Here is a 13712-nt window from a genome sequence, read left to right as displayed (position 1 = left end):
TTCTAATAAGCCCTCTTTAAGTTACTGAAAGACTGCAATACTGTCTCCCTAGAGCCTTCTCCAGGCTGAACAACCCCAGCTCTCTCAGCCTGTCCTCACAGCAGAGCTGTTCCAGCCCTCTGATCATTTTTGTGGCCTCCTCTGGTCCATGTCTCTCCTGTACTGGAGAGCTGGATGTAGGACTCCAGGTGGGGTTTCACCAGAGCAGAGGGGCAGAATCACCTCCCTCGACCTGCTGGCCACACTCCTTCAGATGCAGCCACGGTTGGCCATATTAAAAATACATATATAACAAAACTTACACTTCGTTACAGTTTGTACCCATACATACACAGGCAACCTGGAGTAGCAGGGTTTCCAGACCAGGTCTTACCAGCCTTGCGGGGGCCTCCCCTCTCCAGAATACACGTGCACCCAGGGAAACGCTCATTAAGTGTTTCCATTGGCAACACTTTGGTTTTTACCCGGCAAATAAGCACCCGGCACTAATCACACCGACCAAGGTCCCCCGACGATCCCCAGCGTACCCACCCACCACCGCCTCACGCGGCGGCGCATGCGCGCTCCCGGCCCCTCCCCGGGCAGGCGGGAGACGGAGCGGCGCATGCGCGGCAGTGGCCATGGCGGGTGCGTGGAGCAGCTGGGCGCGGGTCGGCGGCCGCCGTGGCTCCTCGGCCATGGCGGTGTTGCTGTTGCCGCTGCGGGTGGCCCTGGGGCTCCCGGGTAAGGGGAAAGGCCTGGGAGCACCTGCGCTGGCACCGCGGTGCTGCTCGTCCGCCGCCGGCCTGGGAGCCCGGGGGACAAGGGCGTGTTTGTCAGTCAGTCAGTGAGCGGGGAGAGGATCCGTGTCCGCGGCGGGTGTCTGTGCCGTGTGTGTCTGCACCGTGCGTCACGGCCGTGGGGGGGTGCGTTTGCTCCCCTCTCCCGCGCCATCTCGCTCGGGAAGGGCCCGGCCGCGTCCTTCGCTTGCGGGTGGGGACGTGACGCTCCGGCCCTCGCCGGGGCACGGCGTGTCTGACCGGCTTCTCCTCCCCTGCCGAGCCTGCGGGGGTTGGGTCGGTGTGTGTGCACCGGCGGGGCAGGTGCTGCGCAAACCTCTTCCGGCTGTGTTTAGGTGGCTGTAGGCGCCGCCCGTCGCCGTTGCTTCCCGAGGAGCTGGAAATGATAAGAAACAGGACAGTTTGCTTGCTGGGATGCAACACATACCTGCTGTGCGGCTTCAGCAGGCACCTGAAAAGCTTTGCTGGCATCTGCTTATGATATGGTCCTCAAACACATAGTGCCCCATCTTGCTGTTCCAGACTCAGTGCATGTCTGACCTGTTGAGTTTATTCCTTCCTTTAAATTTGAGAGGCATCAGCTCTTCTTGATGAGGTAATAAACTTCATCTGGGGTTGCTTGATGGAGAAGTAGAACTTGCCACTGAAGGTACACATTTTGTATCTACATAAAAGCTTGAATACAGGGGTTTTTGTTTTGCTTTTTCTTTCCTTGTGTTTGGAATGACAGTATGCTTATTATAGCAGGTTGTGGAGTGTGCTGTTGGGTGCTCTGAGACTGGGCTAAGCAGTAGTTCCTGCTGGCAGAACTGGTGGCCTTCTTGCTACTGTAGCATGGCCAGTTGCATGAAACGAGGTGTGGACCACGTTGAATCCAATATCTGCCAGGGCTGCATTAATTTGCCGCTGCTGTTGGCAGTGTGTGGGTCACAGCACTGGAACATTCCCAACATTGTTCAGAGGATTTCTTTGGCTTTGACTTGTAGCACTGATCGCAGTCACAGTTGCTTTTGACCATAACACAATTAAATTGCACAGTGACTCTGACATGACAAAAATTCCATAGTTTTAGGCAAGGGTCCTGTGGTCTTCTTTAGCTAGCTCCTTCTGTCTGTAATTTGCCTTTATAAATATCAGCTGCTACCTTGCACCCTTCAGAAGTGCTTTCCTGCTCTAACCAAGGTCTTCCACTGAAATCAGGAGAAATTACTGGGTAGCTGCTCAGTTGTTGATGTTTTTGTCTGTCTAAAGGGAAGTCTGAGAGCATGGCCGCAGTGACCCGTGCCCTTGGATTGGCTGGGGTGGGTGCCTTAGGGTTTTGCATTATTCGGTTTAGGATCACTGCTGGTGCACTTACAGTAACTTGTTAAATGTGGAATACTGGTTTGTGGAGTAGCTTAGACAGTGGTTGTGTCTTGTAGCTGCAGTTTAAACCCTGCCTAGTATTGAAACAGTTTGAGGGTGCCCCCAGATTGCTGCAGGGTAGAAAAACAGTGACATCAGACATGGTCATCAGGGCCTAAGAGGGAGACAAATACTCCTGATTATTTTTTGAAGAACTTCAGCACTTCTTGGTGTATCTTCTATGTTACTGGCAGGTGAAGAAGTGAGTGGCTTACTGATAGAGACACACGCAAGCCACAGTTTGGATATGTCTGAGTAAATCTACCTTTACTATGGCATTTATTCCCCTTTATAATAATTGATGTATCAGTAGGATAAAGAGCTGTCCCATTGTTTCATGAAAGATGTAACGGTTTTAATCAATAGTTCAAATGATATAATTTCTGTTAGGAAAGTGCCGAATACTAAATGCAACCTGTGTCTGTTATGCATCCACATTTACTCATGCACATTCAAGTTTAAAAACAAATAAAACCCCCAAGATTCCTTGAATGTTACCTCTGATACTGAGAAAACAGAACTCAAAGCTGCAGAACAGTTAGGTGATGTGATACTGTTGAGGCCTGTTTTTACGGTATTTATCCAGTTGTTATGCCACTAAGAAGCCCTGTGTATTATTTGGGGTTGCATATTTTTTGTAACCTGCTACTGTTTTACAGCTAATCTAAGAATTAAGAGTGTCGAAGTCTTAAAAGTCTCAACCAAGATTTCAGTTTAACAAATTATTTTGCTGAGTGGTCTAATAGAGTGGACTAAGTCATCATAAGACCACTCTGCCAATCATTTGCCCTCACCCACAGCAGAAGTACAGTTGACTGCTAAAATTAGATTGAATACTGTAGCAGCTATTGAGATTCAGCATAGTTATTCATTACTAAGTGTTTCCTTACTTACTCTTTCTTGTGTGAAAGCAACTCCATTTTTTTGATGGTTATTAAGGTGAATAACAGATTCCAACCTAGGGTTTGCTTTCCAAATGTGTCTGGTTTGTTATCTTGAAGTAAAACAAAATCATGTTAAATTTATGCTGATAGGAAAATTTTTCTCTCATGTAATATGTTGCAGATCTCTTTGATGGAAGTTGTGCTGAACAATCTTTCATTTTTTTAAATATTTGCAAAATATTTAGGTTTGCAAAGTGTTATTTCATTCTGGATAAACAGAAAAATATGAACAGTGGAATATGTGACCTCTCCAGCAAGAATACACCAAACCATGTAATGGGACATCTGTGCCATATTTGGAGATGCATAAGAAAATCATAGCTCTGCAATGGTCAACTCTGTTTCTTCTTGTGGGTTGTGTTTAATATGTTGCTCTGTATTTACAGAGAATGTAGCTTTACTTTATATTGTGTACTTCATATCTGAGAAAAAGCCTGATGTTAAGATAGCGTGGTGTTAAAATTACTTTTTTTTTTTTTTCCGTGTTCCTGGCAGTAGTCTTTAACTTAAGCAGAAATAGCTGTTGATTGTATGATGAAAAAGGCTAGATGTTATTTATTTCATTTGGTTTTAAAAGTGCTATTTTTGTTTTATGTTTATCATGTTGAAAAAGTTAGTCACAAGATTCTTTCCGAGTTCCCACTTTTGAACTTCCCCATTGTACATCTCCTTCATAGATCTTGTGAATCTGGGGTTTTGATGCAGCTGCAGTTTTATTGTTCAGGTTTAATTTTAATCAAAAATTTGTCACCTCATGTGCTTGTAAACTTGTCACTGCACAGAGTAATTTAGTCCCAAAATTATATTTTTTTTGAAATTCACTCTGGAAAAACAAAATCAAGCTAAGCAGATGAAAAATCTCCCCATTGCATATAAAATGAGTAAATATATTCAAGATGGTATAAAACATGAGGACAAATGAAGTATAGGGGGTCTTAGCATTTGGCTTCAGTCAACCACTTTGCTAATTGCTGAATGAACTCCTTATGTGGTTGGCATTTAATGATTTGAAGATGAATCACAATCAGTGTTCCCTTTCAGGTTGATCAATACTAGTTAATCATTAAAGAATATAGGAGATACCTTTTTCTTTTTAGCTGTAGTATTGTATTTTCACATAATATGCCCATATTTCCTGAATCCTAGTTTTATAAAATATTAGCATTTCTGGCAAGGTTATAATGATGATTGTGCTAAATAGCTCTTTTCATTAGTTTGCAGGCTGAAATCGTCCGTCAGCTTTCTTACTCGACCAGATCGACCAAATCTTGCATATCATAAACTAAAAGGCAGGAATCCAGGGGTTATTTTCCTTCCAGGCTTTAATTCAAATATGAATGGTCAGAAAGCAATGGCCCTTGAAGATTTCTGCAACTCTCTAGGTCACGCCTTCATCAGGTACATTTAGGGGATTGTTCTTGAGAAAATGGAACTGGTGTCATGGACTGGGGGAAGGGGTTTTAATGAAGATATCTAAACTTTGACGTTTGAATTGGAATGCATGCTGTGCTTAACACAAGCTAAGAAGCGCCTTTCTTCCATTTAAAACATGGGCTTTCTGTTTGTAGCGAGACTGAGGTAAATCAGGAGAATGTAATCTGAAAGGAATTCAGAATATTCTCTGATAAGTTTCTGTTAGTCTAGCCAGTGCTGTGTGTTAAGGGTATAGGCACAAAAATGAAAAAGAAAGGACCTGGAGTTCAAATTTTTAAAGTTACCACTATAAGCAGGCTTCTTAGCTGCCAAATCTTATTAAGTTGCCTGGTATCTTCTGTGGTTTTAGAGGAACAGGCGTATGCTTGGTGGTGCTCTCCTTTGATAGACGAGGTTGAATGCTGAATTTCATAAGTCTTCATATTTGGGTGTACACAGAGAATCTGTACTTAAAATACCTTTAAAATTGAAGTACTTTGTGGGTTTTGTCTGTAGGGGCAATTTTTTTGTTTGGCAAATATCCTGATAAATTTGGATATTGTTATGTCAAATGATAAGAGAATGCTGCATCACTTAGTTTCATTTTTTGTGTTTAAACCTCTTTTCACGTGACTTCTGATGCTAGTGATATGCAGGACCAAGTAAGAAAATATTCAGTGTTGTATCTTGTCGCCTGTTTAATTTGATTATATGGTAGTGTTTAGTTAGCTTCTATGTTGCTGTAGACAGTCCTATGACTTTCATTTTGATGGTTACTTTTTCAGATTTGATTATACAGGATGTGGAAGTTCAGATGGTAAATTTGAGGAGTGCACAATTGGGAAGTGGAGAAAAGATGTTCTCTCTGTACTGGATGAACTTGCTGATGGACCACAGGTTGTATTTTATTTTTAAATATAGAATGCTTTTTGTTCTTGAGGTAGAACATTAATCAAGAATATGCCATAATAGCTCTGGGCAACAGTAGCTTCTATTTAACAACTGATGCCTGCTCACTTTCAAGCTGAGTCTTTTGAGAGGTCATATTCATAAAACCTTTTTTGCAAGCAGGTACATCACAGATTCATGGAAACATGGGTTTTGGCAGGAGCTCCTGGAGGTCATTTATTAGCATCTCCTGCTCAGAGCAAGGCTGTCATCCCAGGGAGTCTGAGAGAGCCCCATGATGGGGGTCCACCTCACAGGTGACAGGGAACTGTTCCACAGCCCTCTTCATGGAAAATGTGTCGCCCTCCCACGCTGATGCATTAATTAAAGGATTTGCAGGAATGTTACAAGATACTCTATGTGATAAAATAGTTTAAAAAAGAGCATCAGCAGAAGCAGCATTTGACTTCTTCAGTTACTTTAGAAATGACTGTGAGAAACTTGTCACGCCCTGCAACCTGGAAATACATAGTATTGTGTTTAAAACACTTGTATGATGATTTGCTTTTGTTGACCTGTTTCACTCCACTGAGCCTTTACCATGTGCATTTGTTTTAAGAAGGAAACATGAAGTATGTATGTGATACTGAATTGTTTCAACTCTCGTTTTGTTTACAGTGTTTCAGTCTCAGACAGCAATAACCAGCCATGCCAAACAAAATGAATAATAAAATACCAGATCCTGTGGTGCTTACTCAGGCAAAATTTCCACTGGAGGTCACAGCAGTTCTGCCTGGGTAAGGACAGCAGGATTATGCCCAAGGATTAAGTAGTTAAACAAAACAAAAACTGATACTTTGCAAAATAAATTGAAAAACTAGCTGTTTCCTGTAAAATAATATTTTATTTTCTCTCTTTTTCAGATTCTGGTGGGCTCCAGCATGGGTGGATGGCTGATGCTTCATGCTGCAATAGCACGACCAGATAAGGTAGCTGCTCTAGTTGGAGTAGCTGCAGCAGCAGACCATCTTGTAACAACTTTTAAGAAGCTTCCCATTGAGGTAAATGGTTTTTTGTGCGATCTAAAAATCCATCAAACATTTAAGAAATTATTTTGTTCCAATTGTACTTTTCCTGCAAGTCTTCCAGCAAGTTTTCTGTGTTTGTGGTAGAGGTAAGCTGAAAATCTACATTAATCTACAAGTCTGCAAAAGACTGTACTTCTATTGCGAACATTACATAGAATGTGTTTATATTACTGTGGCATATAGGACATGAAGTCAAATACCTGCTGTTCAGTAGTCCATTAGATTTCAGTGTTGAATATCTCATATTTGCATACAAATTGGATCCTTGTGCTTTCAAGGATGGAGAAGTAGTTGCTAAAATAATTGAGGTGACATTGGATGGGATCAGTCTGACACAGGTTGCGTGTGTAGAAAGGGAATTCTTCAGATTAGTGTATTTGTAAAGACTGTAAGATTTAGGTGGTGGAAAATGTCTTTCTGAGTTGCTTCTTTGATGATGATCATGCCCAGTCTTTGGCCAAATAAATTAGGTGTTATAATGTGACAAATACATATGCCAATAAAAAACTTAGACTTTAGAATAATTAAAATATTTTCCTGTTTTGTTTTTTACTAAGGCACTTTGTAGTGTCAGTATTACTACGTAAGACTAAGGTAAGATTCTGGAAAAGCAGTATTTAGACACAGGTATTGTGGCAAAGACCGGAAAGACTGATAACTGAAAAATTTCTTTTTCCTAGGACTGTCCTTGTTTGAGGTTCAGTGAACTGACTAAAGCCAAAGAGTCTTACTGTTCATGGTGGCTGTACAGCTTTTCCTTCCTGACAGATTCTGACTGAGAAACTTAATTGCACTGGTGTTTCCTACGTAGCTTAATTTGCAGCAGAGATGTCTAGAGTAGCTTTTGTGACATGGTAGGGGGTTTGTCTTCTCAGATGCTGGAAGGCAAACAGGACTATACCTTCTCTGCTCATAAAAATAAACCAAGTGAAATTTTATGCCTGGGGAAATTTTACTGCATTTAGAACAAAAATAAGTTGAGGCACTCTGAAAAACTTGAAATATCTGTTTTGTTTATTCTTTGCTCTCTTTTTTATAGGTACAAAAAGAAATAGAAGAAAAAGGTGAATGGAAGTTTCCAACAAAGTATAATGAGGAAGGATATTACTCCTTGAGATATGACCTCATCAAAGAAGCAGAAAATCACTGTGTGCTCAATAGTCCTATTCCTGTAACGTGTCCCATACGACTCATTCATGGCATGAAGGACGATGATGTCCCTTGGCAGATCTCTATGCAAGTTGCTGATCGTGTTTTGAGCAAAGATGTGGATGTGATCCTCCGCAAAACTGGCCAACATCGGATGAGTGAGAAGGAGGACACAAAACTCCTTGTGAATACCGTTGATGATTTAATTGACAAGCTGGCAACACTTGCATAAGCTGCGGTGTAGCCTCAGTGCAGGAACTCTACACCTGACTCTTTTCCATGAGTAGCAGAAACCCTGTTCTTAACAAGATGCTGCCAGGCCGGTAACTGTCACAGTAGGAACTGAGCTTTATCTGCTCTTTCCTTACCTCTCTTTCAGAAATACAGATATTTTATTAATGCTGCATTTGCACAGACGGTCCAAAGTGTGAAGGAGTGCTGCTGTTGTGTTAAGACCCTCTCCTTCACCACTTAAACTTTTCTTGCAAGTTTCCTACACTTCTGTACTGAAATGTTGATTCATTTTTGTTACTATTGGCCTGTATGTTGAAAGTTTAATTTCCCACATCTTTGACACCTTTTCAGTATTTTCCTTTTGCTGTAACATTCTCATATCCTATGTCTGAAACTATGTGCACAAGGCAAAATTCTACTGAAGTGTTTACTAACATCATTGTTATTAGAAATACTGAATAACATGAAGCATAATAAACAGATTTTGGATAAATTATTATATTGTTCTCAACTATTATTAAAAGGTGGAAGGCACGCCCTGATGTGCTTGAGGTACTACACAAGGAAGAAGTTAAATTCTAAGAACACAGGGCATCAAAGTGCACATAGAGCTCTTTTATCTGTGCTTGTTAGTAGGGTTTATGTCCTTGTCTCTGGGCTGTCTTTTTGTAAGTTGTGGGTCTGCTATTAAGGGAACAATAATGTAATTTTGGTGCAAACTGAAACTGGATCAATACAGTGACTCTTTTATAGTAACTCTTTTAAAGGGGGAAGTACAGCACCCTAGGGCATCTCTGCCTCTTTTCTGTGACTTGAGAACTGTAGGTTAATAGAAATAGTGTCTTCTGGTGTTGGGAATTTGAGGTGTATGAGTGCGAGCCTGAAAACTCGTAAATGAACTTGATGGCTGGATCCTTCTAACGTAATTCCATAGAATTTAGTAGTAAATGGATTTAATTGCAAATGTGACTATTGCCTGGGTTTTGTCCAAAAATGTGCTGCCATTTACACACTTGAGAGAGAGAGAGAGGAACTTAGGTGAGAGGCTGAAACTAGTTCAGGCTATCATTAATATGAAACATCAGTCAAAAGTATATAATTGTTTCTGACTTCAGTATTTTCAGTACTAAATAGCACCACTATTGCTACCTTAAAAGACTCAAGCACCTGGGTATAGGGTTATTTCTAGAGAGTTTGTCATTTTCAGTGTCAGCGTTGTCAATAGGAGTACACTGTGAGTAGAAGCTTGTTGTATAGAGCTTTACTGTAGAGGTAGTGGTTTTTAATTAAAAAACAAACAAAAACCAAACAAGCAAAAACCTAAAGCAAAAAAACAAAACCAATAACAAAACAAAAAAAACCCTAAATTTCAGATGGGTTCATGTGAAGTACAGTTTTGTTTTAGCTTCAATACTGCAAAACCCAGGAAACCATGATGTAAAAAATTTGAATTCTGATATGAAAGTAAAAAAGATGGCTCGAATTTAGATGCAAAGCTTCTAGTCCAAGTGTATCTATTCCCTCACTTGATTAATCTAGCTCAGGATACTTGTTTGAGGAATTACAACATTCTATGGAATCTTGTTTCCAAATATTTCTGTTTCTGGAATAGACTTTTCTGTCTGTATGAATATGCAATTCACTACTTTATTAAGCTTTAAAACCTCTTGAATGTGTGTTTTAATGTTGAAAAAATGAGCTCCGATAATCTATGCAAAAGTGCTCAGCCACTTCATTCCTGAAGGCTGAGCTGTGTTCATGTTTATGTATTGTTAAAGAGTTGTTGTCTTTATCTGTTTTCATGTGACTTGCATCTGTTAAAACCTGAAAAAGACATTTTGTGTGGTTTAAAGACAGTCAAATCAAACTTACGTTACTTCAATTTTTTCTCTCTCACCTATGAAGATTTTTTAATCCACTTTTGACACATCTCTTAGATTATTTTGTCTCTTAATGGAAGAAAAAGTTGAAAAAAAAAGAGGAGTACAGTAATTCCAAAGTAATTAATTTTAATTAAGGCCCCAAATTACCTCCTGTGATAGATGTACTTTTTGTTCATACGTATTAAATTTATTTCAGTAACTGAAAAGTTTTGAGCTGTTTTTTTTTTTTTTTTAATTGGGAGTTATAAACATTCCATTAACTGTAATATTTCAGACATGGAGAAGTCTTTAGATGTCTGCATAAACTGTAGCTCTATATTTCTCTTGAAAGAGCTGCATTGTATCCATTCAAAGCTTCACCTTAGCCTTTACTAAATAATTGATATTTTATGGATAAGGTCTTTTTGTTACAATGCCTTAGAGCAAGATAGCTGACAACAAATGTGAAGGGGAGCAGCTGCATGAGCAATTTTAAGGCTTTTTTTTCTTGTTTGGTGCTGGTTTTGTTTTGTTGTTTGTTTTGGAGTTCGCTTTTGTTTTGTTTTTTCCCCATTCTGCTGTAGAACATCAGATGGGAGAAGGCAGCATAACAGGATTGACACAATTGTTGAGTATACAAAACTGCAGAATCATTTGCTCAAGCCACAGCATTACTGAAACTTAATCCTAGGGAGGTTCTTTTGTTATTTGTGTGTGCCACTTGTTTTGCAGTTCTGTTTTCCTTCTCTACTTGCTAAATAGAAATGAGTAGCATTTACATTACAAAAATTGTGATATACAGCGCAAATTCAAAGGAAGAGACAATACTTTCTTTATACAGACAGTATTCCAGATGGCATTTTGAGATTCTGTGAATGCCAGTGCACTGTTCACTTACAATTTTCTAAATTTAGTCTATATTCCTTAAATATGAAGAGGCGTCTTTGAGGTAGACCTTATGCAGTCAAACTTTTTCCTCTAACTTTGCCACAGTAGTTCCATTGGTGTTTCTCTTTGCAAGCATGGCATTTTCTTTGTGTTCATGCTGAAAATTACCAGCATTTTGATGATTTCCAACTTGGCATGTTCAAATGCCTGAAAGAAGGTGTAGATGATAAGCAGGGAGATTTACATCCTACCTGTGACTCGCTCTTGACCTATCAGGAAGCTTTGACAATCTCGAATAGTGTTATATCTGCATATTAGGGTGTCATTCCAATTTTACTCAGCACTATGTTTTGTCCCTGGAGTTAATGCCTGTGGCATCTCTTTTGTCTTTTCCAGTTGATGCCTAGGGAGTGAATTATTTTCAATATTAGTCATGTTTAAAAACAAGTATTTCTTTCCGCTGTAGAACTACTATATTAAATTAGTATATTGCATGGTTTTGTAATGAATCCTTATGTCCTTTTTAAAAAAAAAAAAATAATAATTTTTTTTGGGGGGGACTTCTAATTCGCTGCCCAGCGCAGAATATGCTGTGTGCATATCTAACCAACAGATTCTCAACAATAAGTTTGATTTGCAGGAGATGATCAGTGTCTTATGCTTTTGAATTTAGCAGCTCCTTCTTGTGCTGCCTGGAAAGGTTGGTTTTCTCTGGATACCTCAATCTACACTTAAAGATTTTCAGTTGCGCTCTTCACTAAAGTAGTTAGTGTTCTCATAGCCTTTCACTTTTGGCAGGTCTGAAGGTGACTTCTGGGCTCATCTGTCACTGTGTGTAGTACAAGCGTGTTGGGGCTGACGCTGCTGTCGCAGCACAAGGAAGCTCTGGATGGTGACCGAGCAACTCAAGTGCTTCTTGTGTTGGTTTTGATCAAACAATACTAGTTGAATAGGCACCTTGAGGTACTTATCTTGTATGTAATGCTTAGACTACATAACATTAACTCCTGCTGAGGAGTTATTCAAGTTTCATGAGTAAATAACAAAAAGCTTTTAGAGCTGGGCAGGAGGTTGATTAGCATGTTATACCAAAGAAGCAGGTAACAGTTTTGATGAAAAAGGAACAAAAGCATTACCAGCTGACCGCAACTGTCTCTAGTCCTTAACAACATTTTCATTTCAGATCTGTCGCAAAATCAAACTACTTGAGACAACTTGTGAAACAAACAATTCTGCTTTCTAAAAAAAGAAGAAAAGGGTGAGGCTTGCTTTCCTATGTTTGGGATTAAACTCTCCAATAGACCAGTATGTTGAAAGAGTTTTGGATGCCTGTTCAACTTGTTTCCTAATAAACAAGTGCTCTTATTCTGTGTATATTGAGCTGTTCTAGTCAAGTATTCTATTCATTCTGTCTCTTTTGTTGTTGGGCTTTGTATTGCACACTTCAACTTGTTTTTTTTTTTTTCTTTCAGTTAAATGGTATTAAGTATTTCATGTAGTTTCAGTTTAGCTAACTTATTTTCTCTTGCATCAACACTAAATACAAACAAAGCAGTGTTCACAAAAAAACCCTAACTGGATAGGCCTTAGAAGAACTGCCTCCTGCTGTTTCATTTTTATGTTAATTTTGATTATGTGCTCACTTGGACACATTGTTGTTCATTGGGGCTAAGTGATTTATGGTGCCATGCTTTTCATGTAAAATCAACATGCGCTTAGAGAGAAACTTTCAACCAGCTCTGTGTCTGCAGCTGCTCAAATGTTTTCAATGCTCTTGTCATAGTGCAATACAGAATTAAAACCTTTTCTGAACCGGTGCCTTGGTCAGAGTCACTACATTAGGTCTGTGCTTGTCGTTTCTCCTTGGTCCCTGTCCCCTCCTCTGGGGGGAAAATAAAAAAGTAGGAGGGAAAATAATGTCCTGGGGAATAATGAGATTTGTACTTGTCAGTTTTGTGTGTTTTGTTTTAAATTATGTTAAAGGCTTCCCTGGAAATAGAAGAAGGTTATGTGTTTCACCCGTCTTTTAGGGTCAGTGGTCTCTGCTTTGAGCTGAGGTACAAATTCAGTTAGATATATGAGAATGCAGAATTTCACTAAGGCTTGGTGAAAGCTCAGCAACTGTGTAAGGAATGCACACAGAAACACCAAAAAATCAGTGTGCACTCTCACCCTTCCATCCTTGTTCTCAAGCCCAGGAGGGACAGGAAAGGCAGAGGGAACTTAGCTCCGTTGTATAACAGCAGGCAGCTTCCTACAGACACAGTTTTAATGCTGCTGTGCATGTTGGTTTTCTCCTGGCAGGTGTTTTCTAGGGGAAAAGGTTACTGTTAATGGCTGGGAAGAAGAAATGGAGATGAAGGACAAAAATACACTGCTCACAGATTTACTGCTTATAGGTCAGTTTACATAGCTCAGATTTACTTGTGACTATAGGACCTCATCACTCTGCAGTATATATTTGTCTAGAACAGAAGAATGTTAGTTACAGCCTTGGCCATGTTATGCATAAATCTAAATTACAGGACCTATTGCAGTCTAGTTTCAGGCTTAACCTTGTATTTCTCTTTGAAGTCCTGCATATGTATGTTATATGGTCCAATGCTTCTATTCTATTAAAGAGAAATGAGCATCCTCCATATGACACAGTAATTGTAGCTTGTGATCTGCTCACGAGTGAGGAATAAACCTGTTCTCAGCCTGGTGCAGTGTCTTGTTTTGTGTTTGGCAAGGAGCTTCGGCTAGCTCTGCATTTATATTTGGAATGAAGAGCAAAGGACAGCTGCTGAAACTTCCAGTCCCTTGGTCCTGAAATGAAAATCCAAATTTAAAATGTTTTTAGGCTAGCACGTGAAAGGTTGTGTTCTTTTTGGGCCTCCTGACCTGCACCACGTTGTCCACTTTCCTCCCACGTGGCAACATGAGAAGGTCACTGCTGCCGGTTGGGGTGGAAGCAGGTGCTGAGGTCTGTGGTGGAGGTATGCTGGGCAGCAGCACGCTTCGAGGTTGCAGTGATGTAAATGGCCTGTCGGGACTTTGGTGCTGGGAAAGCCATCCCTGAAG

The 13712-nt window shown here is 40.1% G+C and overlaps 1 protein-coding gene across 3 annotated transcripts; it reads left to right on the top strand.

Moving 5' to 3' along the window:
- The first annotated feature begins 591 nt into the window (after window positions 1–591).
- On the top strand, window positions 592–12465 carry ABHD10 (abhydrolase domain containing 10, depalmitoylase). 3 transcript variants are annotated; one of them, XM_082069927.1, is made up of 5 exons: window positions 592–627; window positions 4342–4525; window positions 5326–5437; window positions 6352–6489; window positions 7556–12465. In XM_082069927.1, exons 1-5 carry the CDS (start codon window positions 621–623, stop codon window positions 7895–7897), a joined length of 783 nt encoding a protein of 260 aa, XP_081926053.1. In that variant the 5' UTR covers window positions 592–620; the 3' UTR covers window positions 7898–12465. The 3 variants fall into 3 exon arrangements, with proteins under 3 accessions (XP_081926053.1, XP_081926051.1, XP_081926052.1); XM_082069925.1 differs by having other exon boundaries at window positions 600–723; XM_082069926.1 differs by lacking the exon at window positions 592–627 and adding an exon at window positions 3226–3477.
- The last annotated feature ends 1247 nt before the right edge of the window (window positions 12466–13712 follow it).

The sequence above is a fragment of the Streptopelia decaocto genome, assembly GCF_964273445.1.
Source record: "Streptopelia decaocto genome assembly, chromosome: 1".
Classification (NCBI taxonomy): Eukaryota; Metazoa; Chordata; class Aves; order Columbiformes; family Columbidae; genus Streptopelia; species Streptopelia decaocto.
The sequence above is the reverse complement of the archived record's forward strand: the minus strand, read 5'-3'. Positions and strand labels throughout refer to the sequence as shown.